Source organism: Miniopterus natalensis, chromosome 11 (assembly GCF_054644295.1).
Source record: "Miniopterus natalensis isolate mMinNat1 chromosome 11, mMinNat1.hap1, whole genome shotgun sequence".
Taxonomy (NCBI): domain Eukaryota; kingdom Metazoa; phylum Chordata; class Mammalia; order Chiroptera; family Miniopteridae; genus Miniopterus; species Miniopterus natalensis.
In genome coordinates, this window is record NC_142091.1 from 40927155 (window position 1) to 40947338 (window position 20184).

Below are 20184 nucleotides of genomic sequence, written 5' to 3' on the forward strand. Positions count from 1 at the left end.
GCTCTTCGTCTGCTCAATTCCTTAATGAAGTTTGCCTTGTGATACTAGTTCTATTGCTATTTAATGTCCTGATCACCCAATTTTCTAATTCGTTTTAGGGTCTAGAAATGGGATCAAGAGCTCGTCCTCCCATGTGAATGATTAGAGTATGAACTTGAGCACTATCATTTAGCTCACATTAGATATTCTCTGGAAGGACCCGGTGGAAGTAGAAAACGGAGAAAAATTCCAGTGGCCATGTTAACCTCCAATATCACCTCAACTCATCCAGCAATCTTCTTGTTGATGGGGATCCCAGGCCTGGAACACCTACATATCTGGATCTCCATTCCCTTCTGCTCAGCCTATACTCTGGCTGTGTTGGGCAACTGCACCCTCCTCTTCATCATCCAGGTGGATGCAGCCCTTCATGAGCCCATGTACCTCTTTTTGGCCATGTTGGCAGGCATTGATCTAGTCCTTTCTTCTTCAACACTGCCTAAAATGCTGGCTATTTTTTGGCTTAACGATAGAGAGATCAACTTCTATGCCTGTCTGGTCCAGATGTTCTTTCTCCACTCCTTCTCCATCATGGAGTCAGCAGTGCTGCTGGCCATGGCCTTTGACCGCTATGTAGCCATCTGCAAACCACTGCATTACACCACGGTCCTGACTGGGCCCCTTATCACCAAGATTGGTATAGCTGCTGTGACTCGGGCTGTGACACTAATGACTCCACTCCCTTTTCTGCTCAGACGCTTCCACTACTGCCGAGGCCCCATGATCACCCACTGCTACTGTGAGCACATGGCTGTGGTAAGGCTGGCCTGTGGGGACACCCGTTTCAACAATATCTATGGCATTGCAGTGGCCATGTTTATAGTGGTGTTGGATCTGCTCTTTGTTATTCTGTCTTATATCTTTATCTTTAGAGCAGTTCTACAGCTTGCCTCTCAGGAAGCTCGCTACAAGGCCTTTGGGACATGTGTGTCTCATGTAGGTGCCATCTTAGCCTTCTACACACCTGTTGTCATCTCCTCAGTCATGCACCGTGTGGCTCGCAGGGCTGCCCCACATGTGCACATTCTCCTTGCCAATTTCTATCTGCTCTTCCCACCTATGGTCAATCCCATTATCTATGGGGTTAAGACCAAGCAGATTCGTGAGCGAGTCTTAAGACTATTCCTGAGAAAGGATGTGTGAATGGCGTGTGAGGCATAGGTAGAGAAAGAGAGGTACAGGTTGAATGCTGGAGTGAGGGTGTGGATGTGATAGAAAGTGGAGAGCTGTCAGAGTCTCTGTGTTTAGTTCTTTCCTCATATAATTAAAAACTAAGTATCCTGAAACTTACAGAGTCACCAGTCTGATCAGGACTCATGAATCAGTGTCTTTTGGTAACCTCTGGACTCAAACTGATGACTTTGCTGTTTCCTCAAAGAGCCCACTGTTTTATCCTGGTTATGACAAAGGCTTAACCCACCCTTCTCTTGGCAACATCACCTAAAGACACAAAGATGCTTTCAGCTTGATTTATTAAGAGAAGACTGTGAGAATCTGAATTTCTATTTTAAGTCATTGGGATTTTGTGAACTATCCACTCAGGATTCATATAAGGATCAATAATTTATCTGAGACAGGAATGCCTACATAGTCTGATAGTTGTTGTTCAGTATCTGTCTAAACACTATCAGTCTGGGGGATCTAATAATCTTCCAGGGCTACAGGTTCCAAGTAAGACAGCTTTGCTTGTTAAATTTTATTTCTTCAACGGAGTCAACCTACATATTACGTGACTTCTTTTGATGTCTGTATCTTCACGTCCAATACCTCTCATTAAACACTTTGAATAAGACTTATCGTTTGACATTTCCTGATATCATGCAATCTTTTCTTCACACATAGATGTATTTTATGTTTTCACCCAAAATGTGACTTCTTCATTTATTTACTAAACTATTCACAAAATATTATTGAATACCAAATCTGTGTCAAGTCTGTGCTAGGGCTCAGAATACATAGATTGTTAAGGAAGGGATGGTGCACTTATGCCTATGTCCTGAAACAAAGTAAGAAATTCTAAGTATAAAATTGTGTTCTCTAAACTTCTCATCTCAAGGTTCAGAACTGTGAAAACAAAACAAAACAAAAAGTAGGCAAGGCAGATGGGAGATGGGGAGATTGACCTGTCTCTCTTTTCACCCATCCCCATGAAAACTTATATAATACATAACTTCCTTAATATTAATCCTGACAGCTGGAATTTGTGTGGCCACACAAGCCTTCATACACCATCTTCCACAAATGCATTCATCTATTTTTATCTTGTGACTCCTTTGTTTCTTCAGAGACTACTGTTTCATAATTATGTATGTCTATTTCTGTGTCTATTGCAGTCTCTATCTCTGTTTGTCTATGTGTTTTTACTTTGAAAAAGAATCCTAAGCCCATGTCAGACAGGGCATGGAAGGTAGGAAGTTCTTGAAGAGGGAAGGGTACAGTATGAACATGGAGAACTACTTATGCTTGTTCCCATCTCTGCTCTCATAATTCTCTCTGACACCAAAAAACAAACAAACAAAAATACCCCAGGGAAATGATAGTCTACCTTTAGATCCTATGTAGTCAAAACCTTTTGTGTGTTTTTTTTTTCTAAGCATAGTTGAGACAAGTGAAAAGCTTAAAAATAATAACATATACTAACAACACATAAATAAACAGAGTGGCATGCCTTAAAAAAAAAAATCTATTTCCTGCCCTGGTTGGTTTGGCTCAGTGGTTGGAGAGTTGACTTGTGGACTGAAAGGTGCCTGGTTTGATTCAGGCCAGGGGCACATACCTTGGTTGCAGACTTGTTGGGGTCAGGGTATGTACAGGAGGAGGCCAGTTGATGTGACTCTGAAAAGCAATGAAAAAAATATCCTTAGGGGAGGATTAAAAAAAAATCATCTGTTTCCTAAAAGAAAGGTCTGCTCATCCTCCTGAGGAGTTACAGGAATGTCACCAGCCTTCAGGTCATATCCATCCCCAGTGAAGAAGGAATGGCTTTGTTTCCAGTACAAATCTAATATTATAAGGACCCCAGAGCCAGGTAATACACCTAACATCAGAATAACTAGGAATAATCACAAACACTAACTGGAAAGCTACTTTCATATTTGCTCATTTGAGCACATAAAGCATGAATAAGGAATATGAGCAGCCTATAGGCACATAAAATTTATTCTCATGCAAGGAAGATGAGATTATGAAAAAGAAAGTCAGTACAGTAGTCTGGGCTTAATTACAATATTTCCAATCACCTGTTAACCAGGAATTTTCAAAATTCCAAATGAGGGTGCATAGCTGCATACCATCCATGAATTAGCAGGAAGAGTACTTGAGTGTAGGACCTTGTTCTGCTCTGTGATCCCACCACGCCTTCCTTCCTGCCTGCTGCTCAAGCCAGAAGTCTTAGAGTTATCTCTGAATCTCTTCCCTCACACCTTATATCTTTTAAGAAATCTCATCTGTACTTTTTCCCAAATATATATACAATCTGTTTACTTCTCACCATGTTCACTGAGACAACATCTTCTCTTCTCTGGATTACTGAAATATTTTTAAAATTATCTCCCTGCTTCTATCTGCACCTTCTATTGCTGTTCTTATCATAGAAATCAGAAGCAATCTTTTTAAAAACTGAATTTATTGGGGTGACATTAGTTAATAAAATTACACAGGTTTCAGTTATACAATTATACAGTTATCACCTGTAAATTGTATGTTTACTGCCTTCCCCCCCATGTAAGTCTCCTTCCATCACCATTTACCCTCCCTTTCCTCTCTTCGGCCCTTCTCTACCTCTGGCAATCACCGTCCTGTTGTCTGTGTCCATGAGTCTTTTCTTTCTTTCTTTCTTTCTTTCTTTCTTTCTTTCTTTCTTTCTTTCTTTCTTTCTTTCTTTCTTTCTTTCTTTCTTTCTTTCTTTCTTTCTTTCTTTCTTTCTTTCTTTCTTTCTTTCTTTCTTTCTTTCTTTCTTTCTTTCTTTCTTTCTTTCTCTTCCTTCCTTCCTTCCTTTCTCTTCCTTCCTTCCTTCCTTCCTTCCTTCCTTCCTTCCTTCCTTCCTTCCTTCCTTCCTTCCTTCCTTCCTTCCTTCCTTCCTTCCTTCCTTCCTTCCTTCCTTCCTTCCTCCCTTCCTTCCTTCCTTCTTTCTTTCTTCTTACCCTTCTTACCCAGCTCCCAACCCCCTCTTTTCTGACAGCTGTCAGTCTGTTTTCTGTATCCATGAGTCTGTCTCCACTTTGTTAGTTTATTTTGTTCATTAGATTCCACATATAAGTGAAATCATATGGTACTTGTCTTTCTCTGACTGGCTTATTTTACTTAGCATAATGCTCTCCAGGTTCATCCAAGCTGTTGAAAAAGGTAAGATTTCCTTCTTTTTTAAAGCTGAGTAATATTCCATTGTGTAAATGTACCACAGTACTTTTGTCCACTCATGTACTGATGGGCACTTGGCCTCAGAAGCAATCTTTAAAAAAATATCAAATCATGCCAATTCTCTGCTCAAAGCTCTGGCTTTTATTCTGAGAAAAACTGAGAATCTTTGCAGTCTTTACATGACCCATAGCTCCCTTGTGATCACAAAACTCAGCTAACAACAGCAAAAAGCCCTTGTGGGTGGAGAGCATATTAAATTTATTATCTTCCTGGCACCAAACTTCGCCCTGACAATTTACTTCAACAAAAACAAGGGAAGGCAGAATATCATTGAAGACTAGCTTTAAATGGGTGAAAGAAAGAAGAGAATGGGCTCTAGAATTCTATTTCCAGTAAAAAAAAAATCTTTCATGATTGAAGATGATGGAATGAGTTTGTTTCATAAATAGTTATTGACGGAATATGTCCCTATTAGTCCTGCATATATCTATTTGGAAAATGATCCAAATAGGTATATGGAAATGTAGGAGAGAAAGAAGGATCCAAAAAAAGTTAAATATGTGGATTAATATAAGTGAATATCGATGCGCAAAAGGCAGGAAGACACAATGGGATTCCATGGAGCTGTTCCAATATTCTAGCATTTATCTCCAGCACCATCATCTAAGCCATGGTCACTCCCCAATCCGTGTTCTTTTCACTCCTGCCCTGGTGACATCAGGCTTTCTCCCCCTACTTGCACCTGAGAACGGAGGCAGGGGGCAGAGCAAGGTACTTTGTGCCCTCAAACCTCGCCTCTTTTATCTGGCTTTTGTCTGGATGCTCTGACTTCAAACTGTACTCACTCTATTAAGCTTATACCATTTCACCCTCCCTGGCCATGACCTGGATTTCTGGTTCCTATGAGCATCACACTATTTCTAACCTAACAGTGTGTCCCTCTGTTCCATCATGAGCTTTCTCTCAACCTCAGGCTGATTTTCCCCTTGCTTTTGCCCCTGATCCCAACTTCTCCTCAAAGGTTTCAATGAGGTGTTCTTCACATAGCCTGTATCCTCTTGGCCTAGCTGTGCTTGGTTAATTTAAGCTCCAACATTAAAGCTATTATGTGGGAATTCCACTTTATCTTAACTTCTCAGGAGATCAGATATACCATGGGCTGAGGGCGGGGGAGGGTGTCCCTGAATCAACTGTCCCTGAAAGCTAATAAGGAAAGATAAAGTTTGTCTCAGGATATACCCGTGGGAAGGGATTGGGTGTGGTTGAGGCACGTGGCTCTAAACTTACTTTAAAAAAAAGGATTATGGGGAATTAGGGCATGCAAAGTCCATGGGGGACCCTTGCAAAAATCAGGACTTTGTAGAACAGCAGACATTAAAGTGAATTGTAAGTAAAAAGGTGGACCTTTATTATTTATGGATGGTTGGTAATGATTGATAAGTAATTACATTAGTAATGGCCTTCTCAATTATATAATTAGATCCTACCCTCACCCTGTGAATTATGAAAAATTGGGACTACCTTCATGTCAGATATAAGAAACAGAGCATGACCAGAGAACTGCCATTCTGGAAATCAATGCCTCACTCAGGCCAATATGTGACATGTATGCAAAATAAATACTAATAGATGATCTTGGTCTGGTTAGGCTGAAACTCCGGCCCTTCTAGGTTACAGTTTATATGTTCTAATGAAACTGTTTCTTAGGAGACACTGCAGGGACGGGTTGGGATATGGAGAGTCACATCAAAGACCAAGGTACAAGCAAGCTCTACCTGGAGTGCACAGGCTCTGAGCAGCAAGCGACTCTTGGGAGGCATGACTTAGTTCTGCTAAACACAGAGAAGACATGGACTTCTGGGAACTCCAGGAGTGAAGCCCTGGGTCAGGGGAGACCCTTTGTTTCAACTCCCAGAGAAGAGGCCAGAGTTTCCACGGGCCCCTGAGGACCTCCTCATGTACAGCAGTGTCTGCTTCCACATCCTTTTGGGAGAAGAGCAGAAGTTTGTGAGGTTAAAACCAGCTGCTCCCTTCCCAGATCCCTCCTTCTCAAACTCTTCCCACTGGAGTTTCTTGACATTAAAAGACAGGGCCAAGAATTCTATTTCAGGCTAAAGACTGTGGTGAGAGCTGAAAGAAGTGAAGCAGGTACGGTGAGTTGGAGAGGACGGGGCACGCTCAGTTACCTTTCACTCCAAGTCCTGATATTAGGTGTTAGCTCCCTGCCTGCTCCCTATTTCTTTATTGCCTCTATTTTGGCTCTTCAATTGAGGGAGCATAAGTCTTGACAGTTGAACCCAAATGCTTTTTCTACAACTCCAGACAGCCTCTCTACCACAGGTTTTTTGCCTCCTTTCTACGCCAAGCAGTATGTTTCAACTCCAAGAAGTCTTAGCTGGTTATTCCAGGTTGGATCCTGTCACTTCTCACTTATCTTTTCTCCTCCCACCCCACTAGCATCCCTAACCCAATGAGGAAGCCACTACATTAGTCAGGAGAGAGAAAATGAGGTCTGAACTAGCAAGATGCAGGAAGAAGTAAGAAATACATTTTTTTTATAGGTTCTTCTTCTACAAGCCACATCCTTGAAGGACCTTAGATGAGTGACTATTTTCCTGTCTTTGGGTCATAATTATTCAAATTATCTTTCTGATACCCTCATATGATATATGTGTAGACTACAAAGTAGATGCCAGTGTTAACTGAGCACTTTCTGTCCATGGAGACTCATTTAAGCACTTTTGGGAAAAACAAAGAGATAGACAAGTCTTGTGATCTTATATGAACATTTTGGCTTCTGAAACAGAGTACAGGCAGGATAAAACACTCACTGCACAGCAGATTCCTGTGTTCTGGATATTTGGTGAGAAAGACTGGCTCTGTTTACTCCCCTCGTCCGAGATCCTTGTTCTGGGAGGGGATATTTTTTATGAGCTGCAACAGAAGTAAGGGTCCTGCACTGCTGGATACCCTGTGTTTGGGGGAAGAAATTGAATAGAATAGATAACTTTTTGTTTGTGTGAGGGAGGGTGAATAGGTCACAAGGGGTCATTAATGTTTAGAAGGTGGAGAGAACAAGTCAGGGAGATGTAGAGACTCAGAGGTAAAATGAAATATGTTTGGTTTTGTTGAAAAAAATGCATATTTATTGAGGGTGAAGGTGCAACAAGTAGGCAGGATCATTAACAGTCACTTATGAGTGTCTGTTATGTACCTGGCACTGTTCTTGTCACTGAAGATATAACAGTGAAAAAAAAGTTCCTGCTGTGTTCCCTACAAAGCCAAAGAGCTTTGTTCCTGGCAAATATGTGCAAATACTAGACATGGAAAAATACTTTCCAACGAGATTTTATTTTGATGCATGTAACCAAGACCACTCAGAGCTTCTCAGAACTTCTACCCTGGTTGAATGTAAAATTGGAAGATAGCCTATTATTGGATCAGCTAGGGAGATCTGAACATAGTGAGGAGACATTTTCCAGTCTGGCTGTTCATACTTCATTTGGTGAAAGAGTCAACACAACGTATATGCTAGAGGCTGCATGAACAGAAGTGAATAAGTCAGTCCCCTCGCTTCACAATATGCTGGGTGTTTGCAGAAGGATAGAAATTGGAGCACACAGGCAGAGATCTGCACACATTTTAAGAGTCTTGTTCCTGTAGTAAATGGTACGTGATGGTGTCTCAAGTAAGTGTAGTGGTGATTGAAACGGAACAGGCAAATCTGAGACTTTTTGTGGGGGTTGACCCAATTGGACCTGCTGGCAGATTGAATGTGGTGCAGGAAGGAAGGGGTAGATGATGATTCTGGATTGAGCAACTTGCTGGGGAGGGTAGTAGGTGCTGAGCTATGGAGTGCATATAGAGGGAAGAAGTTAAGATTGCTGCCTCAGGCATGATGGGCTAAGATAGCTTGAGACTATTAAGTGGGGATAATAAGTAGACAGTTGGATATACTAGTCTGTGGCTGAGAGAGAAGGTAAGATATGGAAACAGTCTCATAATGTTAGGGGCTGATAACAAAATTCATGGTAAACAAGTAGAACCCCTACAAAAAGGCGACGTTCAAGGACATTTCTGAAGCAATATTCTCCTTTCTCTTGTATATTTTGTTTCCCCTTGTTCCTGGATAAATTCTCTTCAGTTTATTCATTTATTTATTTTTAAAAAATATATCTTTATGGATTCCAGAGAGAGGAAAGGAGAGGGAGAGAGAGAGATAGAAACATCAGTGATGAGAGAGTCATTATCAAGCCCGCAACGGGGCATGTGTCCTGACCGGGGTTCGCCTGGATCCTAGGTCGGTGCTCAACTGCTGAGCCACACCCGACCAGGCTCTCTTCAGTTTAAAAACATGCCTTTTCCTCTTCATTCTCAAAAACAATTGATCACTTAGACACACACACACACACACACACACACACACACACAGAGCCCTCCCTTTATTCCACTTCCCTTTGCAGCTGCCAGGGCCCCCTCTACTGTTTGCCTTTGCAGAAAACCTGAGCCATGTTAACCAATTTCAATTTCTCTTTTTCTCTCTCACCTAAGTCCATCACATCTGGCTTTGCCTTCTTCTATTCCAGCAAAATTTTTCTTACCAAGGTATCCAACCCACTGCATTTCTATACACAAGGCCAATTCTTTGTTTTCAAATTATTTACTTATTGGTAGCATTTAGCATGGTGATAATGTACTCCTCCTTAATCCACTACATTCAACAGCCTATCAGGACTGCATGTCACCTTGCAGCCTTTTCTGGTAGGTTGCCCACTCTCAGTCTCTTTTGATGACTCTTCCTCCATTCAGCCCAACTCCTTCTTCACTCTCATTTTTAATGTTGGGATTCAGTTCTTGTTTCTCTTTTCTTTATGAACACTGGCTATCTTGCTGATCTCAGTGAGTTTCATTGCTACTAATATTATGTATTTTCAGTGATCACAAGTTTATAATCAGCAGCCCAAACCTCTCTCTAACTCTAGATTTGTATGTTCAAATGTATCAACATGTTCAGTTGATTTCTGATTGGCATCTCAAACACAACATATCCAAAATTAAAATCTTGATCTCTCCCTCCACACTTTCCCTCATCTCAGTTGAGAACACCTCTTTTTTTCAGTTGCTCATACTAAAATTTTTTGTCTTACCTTTGACTCTCTTTTCTCTTACCTACATTTAATCTGTCAAAAAATCCCATGGCACTTTTCTCAAATATGTCCTAAATCTGATTGCTTCTCACCACCTACAGTGCCTTGCTTGGTTCTTTCCCTTGTTACTGTAGTAGCCTCCAGAGTCTGTTTTTCTGTTTTGTTTTCCCCTTATACTTTCATGCTATTCTCATGGAAAGAAATTAGTTTTTCAATTTGGATATGCTGATTGTGTGTTGCTTATAAGGCTTTTAGATGGAAGCAATAAAACCTAGTTATTTAGGATATTGGAATTGGAGTAAGCTAGAACTCAAATTTGGTTGCCTAACACTATCAACTATGACATCTTAGAGATATTAGATTTCCAAAAACTTAATTTTCTTATATTGAAAAGAGACCAAGTTTTTTCAGTACTTACTTTGTTCGGTGATTAGTAAGTGTTTTAAATACATTATCTTTTTATTTTATTTTTTCTTTTTATTGAATTTATTAGGGTGACATTGGTTAACAAAATTATACAGGTTTCAGAAACACAATTCTACAACACATCATCTGTATACTGTATTGTGTACTCATCTCTCCAAGTCAAGCCTCTGTCCATTATTTATCCCTGTTATACTCTCCTCTGCCTCCACCCACTCTCCCCCATCAATCACCACACTGTTGTCCTTGTCAATGAGTTTTTTTCTTTCTTTTTATTTTTTGTTCAATCCCTCCACACTCACACCAGGCACCCCCCACACTCCGACAGCTGTCAGCCTGCTCTCTATGAGTCTGTCTCTATTTTGCTTATTAATTTTGTTCATTAGATTCCACATATGAGTGAAATCATATGGTACTTGTCTTTCTCTGACTGGCTTATTTCAATTAGCATAATATTCTTCAGGTCCATCCATACTGTCACAAAGGGTAAGATTTCTTTCTTTTTCATGGCCGAGTAGTATTCCATTGTATAAATGTACCACAGCTTTTTTATCCACTCATCTACAGATGGACACTTGGGCTGCTTTCCAAATCTTCGCCATTGTAAAGAACGTTGCAGTGAACATAGGGGTGCAGATATTCTTTCAAATTAGTTTTTTGGGTTTCTTCAGATATATTCCCAGAAGTGAAATCACTGGGTCATAAGGAAGATCCATTTTTAATTTTTTGAGATAACTTCATATTGCTTTCTTCAGTGGCTGCACCAACATGCATTAAATACATTATCCTATGTAATGCTTGTAAAAACCACATTAACTGGATTCTATAAGAGAAATGTGGCTGTGCAAGAAGTGGACAACTTTGATGTTTAAGGATTTGAAAGAAGAGGAAAATGAGCAAGAGAAGAGAGAAAGATGAAAGATTGAGAATAAAGGGCACTTGTTATGGAAGCCAGATATCAGTCTTGCTAACTATGAAAAAGTCCTCCTGTGATGAAAATGAGAGAGCTAGATGACTGGAGGAAGAGCCACACGAATAGGAAGCTTAACATGAACTTAGACAAAAGAGAACCAAAAGAAGAGGATCATCATTTTCTGAGGAGGTAGGGCTGTATTTACAGAAATTTGTGGATGGGAAAAGGACCTGAAAAATATATCCTAGAGCAGTTCTCTCTAGTAGAGCTTTCAGCAATGATGGAAGTGTTCTGTATCTGAATAATCCAATATGGTAGCACTAGTCAGGCTATTGGGCACTTATAATGTGTTAGGTATAACTGAGGTATTGAATTTTTATTTTATTTTAATAAGTATAAATTGCCACATGTAGCTAGTGGCAATCATATCAGATAGTGTAGTGCTAGAGAAAATATACAGACTGTGCAATTAATAGGAGCATTAGAAATTGAAGGCTTTATTCAACTTATATAGGTACCCACATCTGAGATTTCAAGACAGAAAATTGGCTTTCATGGTTGTGAGCTTAGTTTGATTATCTTGTAGTTTGGTATCAATGTATGCTCCAAAGAAATGCATTTGTTTAAACATTCTACTTCTTTTAACAGGGTATTCTTGACATCACCTTGAACACAGAAAACACTGCCTTCTCTCCATTCCTTTATGAAAGCTGTCTTGTGATATCAGTTCTAATCATGTTTAATATTCTGTCTACTCAGTGAAATTCAAAGTTTCTTGAGGAAAGAAAACATAGATTATGCTTTTCCATGTCTATGAGGCCTACTTACTGTTTATGTTTAAGGTCTAGCAATGGGAACAAGAGCTAATCCTCCCAAGAAGGTATATATAGAAGGTGAAGGGGCCAATAGAAACTGATAAGGGGAATTTCCAGAAGCCATGTCAGCCTCTAATATCACCTCAACTCATCCAGTTGCCTTTTTGTTGGTAGGAATTCCAGGTTTGGAGCACCTGCATGTCTGGATCTCCATTCCTTTTTGCTTTGCATACACTCTGGCCCTGCTAGGCAACTGCACCCTCCTCTTCATCATCCAGGCTGATGCAGCCCTCCATGAGCCCATGTATCTCTTTCTGGCCATGTTGGCAACCATCGACTTGGTACTCTCTTCTACAACACTGCCTAAAATGCTGGCTATTTTTTGGTTTAACGATAGAGAGATCAACTTCTATGCCTGTCTGGTCCAGATGTTCTTTCTCCACTCCTTCTCCATCATGGAGTCAGCAGTGCTGCTGGCCATGGCCTTTGACCGCTATGTGGCCATCTGCAAACCACTGCACTACACCACGGTCCTGACTGGGCCCCTTATCACCAAGATTGGTATAGCTGCTGTGACTCGGGCTGTGACACTAATGACTCCACTCCCTTTTCTGCTCAGACGCTTCCACTACTGCCAAGGCCCCATGATCACCCACTGCTACTGTGAGCACATGGCTGTGGTAAGGCTGGCCTGTGGGGACACCCGTTTCAACAATATCTATGGCATTGCAGTGGCCATGTTTATAGTTGTGTTGGATCTGCTCTTTGTTATTCTGTCTTATATCTTTATCCTTCGGGCAGTTCTACAGCTTGCCTCTCAGGAGGCCCGCTACAAGGCCTTTGGGACATGTGTGTCTCACATAGGTGCCATCTTGTCCACCTACACACCTGTTGTCATCTCTTCAGTCATGCATCGTGTGGCTCGCCAAGCTGCACCTCATGTCCATATACTCCTTGCTATATTCTATCTTCTTTTCCCACCCATGGTCAACCCCATCATCTATGGAGTCAAGACCAAGCAGATTCGTGATCATGTGCTCAGTCTATTCTGGAAAAAGTCTGTGTAGATGCTTTTTTTCCTTACTCACCAGTCTAGTACTGAGTGGATACTGGATTAAGGCATAGGGGAAAGATTTTAAGTAGGAAAATTGTAGTCTCCATGTATGTTAATTCTCCAGTGTGACAAGGAAAATGGAAGGCCAATCTCACAGATCCACCAATAAGATCAAAAGAGGTGTGTCCCATAGTGTGTCTGATTGCAGAGGTTTGACCTTCCTGTTTTCATAGACTCATCACATGATTAAGAAAAACAAAGAACCTTCCAAAGTGCTGTTATCATATCGGTGAAAGACAGTAGAAATATTGTATGAGCCCGGCTGGGCGTGGCTCAGCGATTGAGCATCGACCTAGGATCCAGGTGATCAAGGTTCGATTCCCAGTCAGGGCACATGCCCGGGTTGCTGGCTCGATCAATGATGCTCTCATCATTGATGTTTCTCTCTCTCTCTCTCTCCTTTCCTCTCTCTGAAATCAATAAAAATATATTTAAAAAAAAAAAAAGGAAAGCTTTAAAAAAAAAAAAAAAAAAGAAATATTGTGTGAAACTGGTGAATTCTTCATCTAGACTATGAATGAGGAATTGAACCCCAAATTTTGTTACCCAAAGTCTAAAACCACATACAGTACTGAAATTAATTCTGTATCTCTTTTGATAAGTGGCTTTCAGCCTTTGCCTCTTTTTAGCCCACTACCTTTGTAGTGGCTTTACAGTTGGACAGTTCCTTTTCTAAGGAGATTTATTCCTTCCATTAAGTAAATTTCTTTCTGACTCATAATAATGGTCAATTCCTTTATTGTACAATTAACAAAGGAGTCTTCTGATATCACTTTATAAAAATTTATGTTACTTACTTTTCACATGCATATGCATTTTGTCTCCAAAATCCTTAGAAATATTTGTTGAATGAAAGATAGAAGACCTGAATACCATCTTTGTGCTATAGACTATGAAAACACCTTCCCCCTTAAAGATGAGACTTCTGAAGCTAAAGAAGGAAATAGTTACAATATGTCATTGTGATAGATTATTATTCTTAACAGATATTTACTGTCCTGTTCCTCTCCTCCTGAAAGAGAATTTCCTCACTATAGGAATGTTAATTCTTCTCACGACTTTCTTTTGCCAATGGAATTTGAGTGGCCTTGAAATGTGCCACAATAATCAGAAACTTTAAAATGTGTTTGAGTAGTTTGGCTCCGTGTCTCGCACTTTTCACCTCTGCTACAAGAATGAGCATGTTCCCCACAGTTTTTCCTTCAACCTAGACCCATGATGGAAAAGACACATAGAGCAGATGTGAGTCTGTCTCACAGCCTGGAGCATAGTCACAGCTGGTTCACGGTGTTCATATAACACGAGCAAAGATGATTTTGTTTTTCCTGCAAACCACTGAGATTTGGGAGTTGTTTACCGGAATTGTGATTTCTTTCTTGCATTCCAACTAATGACAGTTCAAGACTCTAAGTACTTAAAAAAAAAGAAAAGAAAATCCACTATTTCTTCTAGCATATCCTAAAAATGATAATGAATTTCACTTATCTTTCTGCTTTTGTCTCCTTACACAAACTTTCACAACTGAACATTACGGAGTAAGAGTGATCATTTTACTACTGCAGTTTTAAACCTAACACAAGGAAGAGGGTGATAGAAAAACTCCTGGGGAAGTTTTTGAACTTGTATCAGGCTAAATTACATATTGAAATAGACTAAGAAATTGTTAAGGTGGATTGGATTTGGTTGGAAGTGCTATATAACACTTGGTTCTATTTTTACTCTAAACCCCATTGTGGAAACAAAAACAAAGCCTTGAATCAATGACATATTTGCACTAAATCTGTGCTATAAATTTTCTACTTGCTATAAAGGAATTGTTTAGAGATATGTAGCCTTTTACTGTTGCAAGGCTAGTCAGGTGAGTCGCTAATTGAAAAATCTCAAATGGACATGAGTGGGTGCTGGAGAGCCATGGAGAACAGAAGAAAGCTGACTCTGTGGACATGACTTTCTACAGAGATGCCAAGAACAGAGGTTTCCAGAGCCGAGGCTGGTACATTCCTGAGTGAGACACAATTGCCAGATTCTCTGGCTTTTCCAGGAACTCGTTCCAGTTGCTCTTCTGCCTTATTAGTCTCCCCTGGGCCTTTCAGTGCACAATGAAATACTGTTATTTTTAAGAGGCAAGTTGTTTTTCCATTATGTGTCAGGCACTATGTAGGCATTTTAGGTTCATTATCTTATTACATCTTTATAACAAATCCATAAGGAGTTAATATCATTACTTTTATTTTCAAGAAGAGGAAACTGAAACTTAGATTGTGCAACACATCCAAAAGCTGATAGTTATTGGTTCAGATCCATCTCTGCCATTTATTGTAATTCCAGAGCCCAAGTTCTTAACCACCTCTGCCGCATGACCCTTTACAAATAGTCATAAAAATGCCTCCTCCTTCAACTGTTCCCAATCTTCACTTTTTCATGAAGACTTGCAGACTCAAAAGGGACTGATGACAATGTCTTTTACTTCCACCCTGGAGTGGATGATAAAAAGGGAGCAGATAGATATGTGTGAAGGAGAAACAAGATATTGGCCTTGAATAAGAGAGAGATTCAATTATTAGGCTTCTGTCAAGTCCCCATACTGCAGTCACCACTATATATTCTCTTCCATCCTGAGATAACCCCTTCATCATGAAAGAGTCCAGCCATGAGTACAGTTGACAATGGAATTAAATGCTCTACCACAACCAAGTTCACACCCTGAGTCTAGTAAGCATGGGTGTTTTCATGGGTGGTTGTTCCTGGATAGAGCAGGAGCCTACACACAGATGGCATTTTCTCTTTTTTACCCCCAATCATTCAATGCCATATTAAGAAGCTAGAAATGATTGGTATTTGGTCTTGATCTATGGTAGACCCAGCAGGTATCTAGAGAGAAACATCTTACTGTAGGGTTTCTGAGGTAATTTGGCTAGAAAGTTAATTACATTAAGAAGGATGAGTACTAAGTCCAGATTAAAAGCCCTGGATCTCCATGTACACTCTCTGCTTACACAGTATAAATGGACTTTAGGCATTATGCCAAAGACCTATCCCATGACAAAGGTTCTTTGTCATCTCCCTCAGCATCAATACTACTGATTTTTCTTTATTTTCTCCAAAGCCCAGGATCATGGTCAGGAGATAATGCTGTAAAATAAGCTTCTAGCTCTGAGGCTTTTATAGTATCTTTTCGTCAACCCCTAATAAAAATATTTGACACTAAAATTATGTTCATAGAACATAACCTTTCTCCAATAAGTGGACTTGGGTTTGGCACTGAACTCCAGGGCCCTTGATAAGGAGATGGGGGAAGGAGCAACCCTCACCCCAAAACAATGGAGAAAAATTATATATATGATCCAGCAAACCTTAGGTTTAGGCATAGGATTATTAGAAAATAGAAATTCAAAACTTTAGAAAAGAGTTTGTAATACCTTAAGTTTTCTTTCTTTTTTTTTTTTTTTTTTTGGATGATCTGAAGCTTGAATTTTACCTCTGGCTCAATCATTGGCTTCTTCAGATTATACTTTCAAACTATTAAGATAATTTATTTTTAACCTAAAGTAAGCCACCTTAGCTTCCTTAGATTTTTGTAATGGTTTGTAAACTGAGGAGGTGAGATGTGCATTTTAAAGTCTAAAACATTTTAGAACTAAATTGGACATACCATAATTCTGAAAACTACAATTAGGAGCGATTGTTTCATCTAATTTTTCATGCATTACCACAATTTCTGTAGGTTTTTAGTCTGGAATAGTAATTTCATTAAGAAATTTCTATGATCAATAAATATAAAAGGGGTAACATCATATCAAAATTAAAAAGTATGAAGCAATACTTCACCAAAGATCTGAAGTTATTTCAAGGTTTGTGTCCACCACTGGGTGTCTCTATATTCTCATCACCTTTACTCCATTCCACACCTAACCTCTTTCAGGTCAATAATCCCACTGTCACCTTCTCACTATGTCATTTCATTATTTCAGTGTGGCTGCTGTCCTTCATGTATGCCATTTCAAGGCCTCCAAAACAAAATCTCCTAAATGTCCTTCTGTCTCCCCACCCCCTCCAGTTAACTCTATTATTGGGAGGAGATGTGGGATATTACATTTCCATCTGTCTATTGAAATGGGGAAACGATCTGGCTTAAGGACTTTATCTCCTCTTTGGGCAGTAAGGTCCCATTAAGTTAAGATTTCTGATATTCATATTGCCTCCATTCTCAACAAAAGGCCTTTTCTAGGGCAAGCCAAAAGGATTGGAAAAGCTTGTGAACACAGTTGAATTTTTCCAGGCCTTTACTAACAGAATTTGTAAATGGTCTTCAAGAAGGTATTAGAGTATAATTTTACTTTATAGGAATTGTTCAAAACACTTTCCAAAGAGAAACTAGAAACCCTTTACCAAAAAGGGTCAAAAATAAAAATGATCCTAGTTCTGTGGTCTGTATGCTTGTGTCTATTGTGATTAACTTGATGAAGTTAAATAGGAAAAGGGATACTGTAATATAAAAACTCATGCCTAGATTTCTCTCCATTTTCAGATATTTCAGGTATTCCCCTCTCCACTTTCAGAAAATTCATGGTCAAACAGAATATATCCTAGTCTTCCTCTTAGACCCTTATCTCTACAACTCAGGTAAGATCCAGTTGCATGGGTCTTATTGCAGTGGCTTTCCCATTGCCTTTTCCTGCCATCACTAAATATCTATATGCCTCTTTGGTGCAGAATAGTCACTTGGGTTGAGACCCTGCCCTAAGAATGTGAAGAAGTCTCTTTCGAATCTGTCTGGTACGGACAGCATAGACCACTGGGTTGAGAATGGGTGGTATGAGAAGATAAAAGTTGGCCAAAAGGATATGGATATGGGGAGGCACATGATGGCCAAAGCGGTGAGTGAGAGAGGAAACAGCAATGGGGATGTAGAAGACAAGGATCGCACAAATGTGAGAACTGCATGTCCCTAGGGTTTTAAGCCTAGCCTCGGGGGTGGCCAGTCCCATTGCAGCCCTGAAAATCATCACATAGGAAGCAGTGATGGCGAATGAATCCAGAATCAATACTAGGAAGCCAATTCCCATTCCATATAAGTTGTTGACTGTTGTGTCACCACATGCCACATTGACCACAGCCATGTGCTCACAGTAGGAGTGAGCAATGATTTGGGTCTGGTAAAGGGACAGCCTCAGGCGAATCATCAGGGGAAGGGGTCCAATGTAGAGTACTCCGCGGAGGAGAGCAGCCAGACCCAAACGACCCACCACTGCATGAGTGAGCACTGAAGCGTGGTGTAGTGGGTCACAGATGGCCACATAGCGATCAAAAGCCATGGCAAGGAAGATACCTGACTCAATAGTGGCGAAGCAGTGGGTGAAGAACATCTGGGTCAAGCAAGCATCTAAACCAATGTTGTGGGCACCAAACCAGAAGATGGATAGTAGTTTGGGCATGGTGGAAGTTGACAGGACCAAGTCAATGACAGCCAACATACACAGGAAGAAGTACATGGGCTGTTGCAGGCTGCGCTCCACCTTTACCACAGCCAGGATGGTGACGTTCCCCACCACAGCCACAAGGTACATGGAGCTGAAGGGGATGGAGAGCCAGATGTGCAGAGACTCCAGCCCTGGGATGCCAGTGAGCCAAAAAGAAGTAGGCACCAAGCAAGCATTATTAGATACAAACATATTTGAGGGTGTGAAGTACGCAGAAGACAGTTCTTATTTTTAGATTTTTACTTCTATGACAGGGATTGCCTCTGGAAACTGTGGACTACAAGTTCTTTTTTCCATCCTGGGCAACTGATGGAACCTATAATAAAGAAGATTTATAAATGCCTTCTTGCAAATGACTTATTACATATTTTATAAAAGAGACCATGCATGAAAACACCCACTGATAAATGTGGAAACAGGCATGCTCATGATATCTACTGCTAAATTGCCCTACTCCACTGTAGAAGTTCCCAAAATTGTTCATCTCCTTTAATCCAGTAATTTTGCTTTGGGAAACATTTTCTAAAGGAAATGGAAATACAGAAAAGTTCTATGAACAATGATTAAATGTAAGTCTATGTAATTTGTTTAGCACAGTGCCTGCGTATATGTCTCTTATCACTGTATATACAGCAACATTATAACATCTATAACAAACAATGATTAGTTATTTGTAATTATAGATTTTATAATAATGAAAAGTTAGAAGAGATATATATTCAAAAATAAAGCACCGTTTAAATTCTAGTATATCCATTCAATGAACCAGAATTAGAATTATGTTTATAACATTTTTAGAACTATATATTTACATGGTAAGATGTTTGCATATTTCAGCAAGGAAGGGGATGGCAGAGGCAGATTACAATATAATTATTTTAAAATATATCTGTGTCATATGCAAACACACTTTAATGTAAAACACACACTTCTTTGATTTTTCCTTTTGTATGTATATTCTGTCTTTTAAAAAGGGTCAAGAACTCTAAAGATAATCTTACAAGTTATTAAAACCCAATAAAAACACTTTCCTTAGTAAATTGTCCCCTTATATTAGTCAAATATAATCCCCTTTTCTCTAAAGGCTTAACACTGGTTTGAAAATATTGTCAAATCTAATTGACTTCTTCAGAGATATTCAACATAGGACCTAATTTCTCAAAGAAAAAGTCCTCTCATTTAAGGTTGCCCAGATTTCGTGGTTAAAAAGATGATGAACAGATAAAGTTCCTTAAGGAAGATTTACTCTAAGGTCAGACCCTATCAATCTTTCTGAGAATCTGGACACTATATATAGTTTGAGGTAGATAAAAGGTGCATCTTTTTTGAGCAAATCTCACTGGATGTTTGCCCCATAATCTGATGATGGTGATTAAAAAGAGTGTACTGACAGAGACCAAGAAGGATGTGATCAGTGAAATGGTCCTGTTGACTGTTTTCTATCCTTTGAAGAGACAAAGAGGTCAGCATAAAAGCACTGTCCATCACTTGTCCAACTTTTTCTCTTCTGTCCTTCAGGTGCCTCTTGCTAAGGATCTAGCAATGGCTCCTATTGCTTCACATCCTCAGGGTTCAGAAGATGAGGGTCTACTTTGTGTCCCAGCCTATTTTGGGCTTGAAATCCTCATGTTTTCCATCAGATTCTCAGCAGAGTCAAGTCTCAGATTCCTCATGATCTCACTCACCATGGTGTCTTTCTTTAAACAGTCATGTATTGCTGAGCGGTTTCACCACCTTCTTGACTTTTACCCAGGCAAATTTCCCCCATTCTTCAAGGCCCATCCCAGATCACCTCTTCTCTACAAAGCCTTCTTTGGTATCTCTAGTCTATATCAGAGTAAGTGGCTAGTAGTCACTGAATTCTCCCCAATTGTCTCAAATAAGCCCATGCACA

At 39.9% G+C, this 20184-nt stretch overlaps 3 protein-coding genes across 3 annotated transcripts; 2 read left to right on the forward strand and 1 right to left on the reverse strand.

Moving 5' to 3' along the window:
* The first annotated feature begins 237 nt into the window (after window positions 1–237).
* Window positions 238–1182, forward strand: LOC107538700 (olfactory receptor 52K1-like). The gene has a single exon (XM_016215022.2). It carries the CDS (start codon window positions 238–240, stop codon window positions 1180–1182), a length of 945 nt encoding a protein of 314 aa, XP_016070508.1.
* Window positions 1183–11818: 10636 nt separating this feature from the next.
* On the forward strand, window positions 11819–12763 carry LOC107538677 (olfactory receptor 52K1). Its single transcript, XM_087822224.1, has one exon. It carries the CDS (start codon window positions 11819–11821, stop codon window positions 12761–12763), a length of 945 nt encoding a protein of 314 aa, XP_087678350.1.
* Window positions 12764–17528: 4765 nt separating this feature from the next.
* On the reverse strand, window positions 17529–18482 carry LOC107538658 (olfactory receptor 52M1-like). Its single transcript, XM_016214973.2, has one exon. The coding sequence runs from the start codon at window positions 18480–18482 to the stop codon at window positions 17529–17531; it is 954 nt and encodes a 317-aa protein (XP_016070459.2).
* Between the last annotated feature and the right edge of the window lie 1702 nt (window positions 18483–20184).

Bases quoted from the DNA above. Each gene is read 5' to 3' on its own strand.
- LOC107538700 (XM_016215022.2), top strand. From the start codon at position 238: ATGTTAACCTCCAATATCACCTCAACTCATCCAGCAATCTTCTTGTTG.
- LOC107538677 (XM_087822224.1), top strand. From the start codon at position 11,819: ATGTCAGCCTCTAATATCACCTCAACTCATCCAGTTGCCTTTTTGTTG.
- LOC107538658 (XM_016214973.2), bottom strand. From the start codon at position 18,482: ATGTTTGTATCTAATAATGCTTGCTTGGTGCCTACTTCTTTTTGGCTC.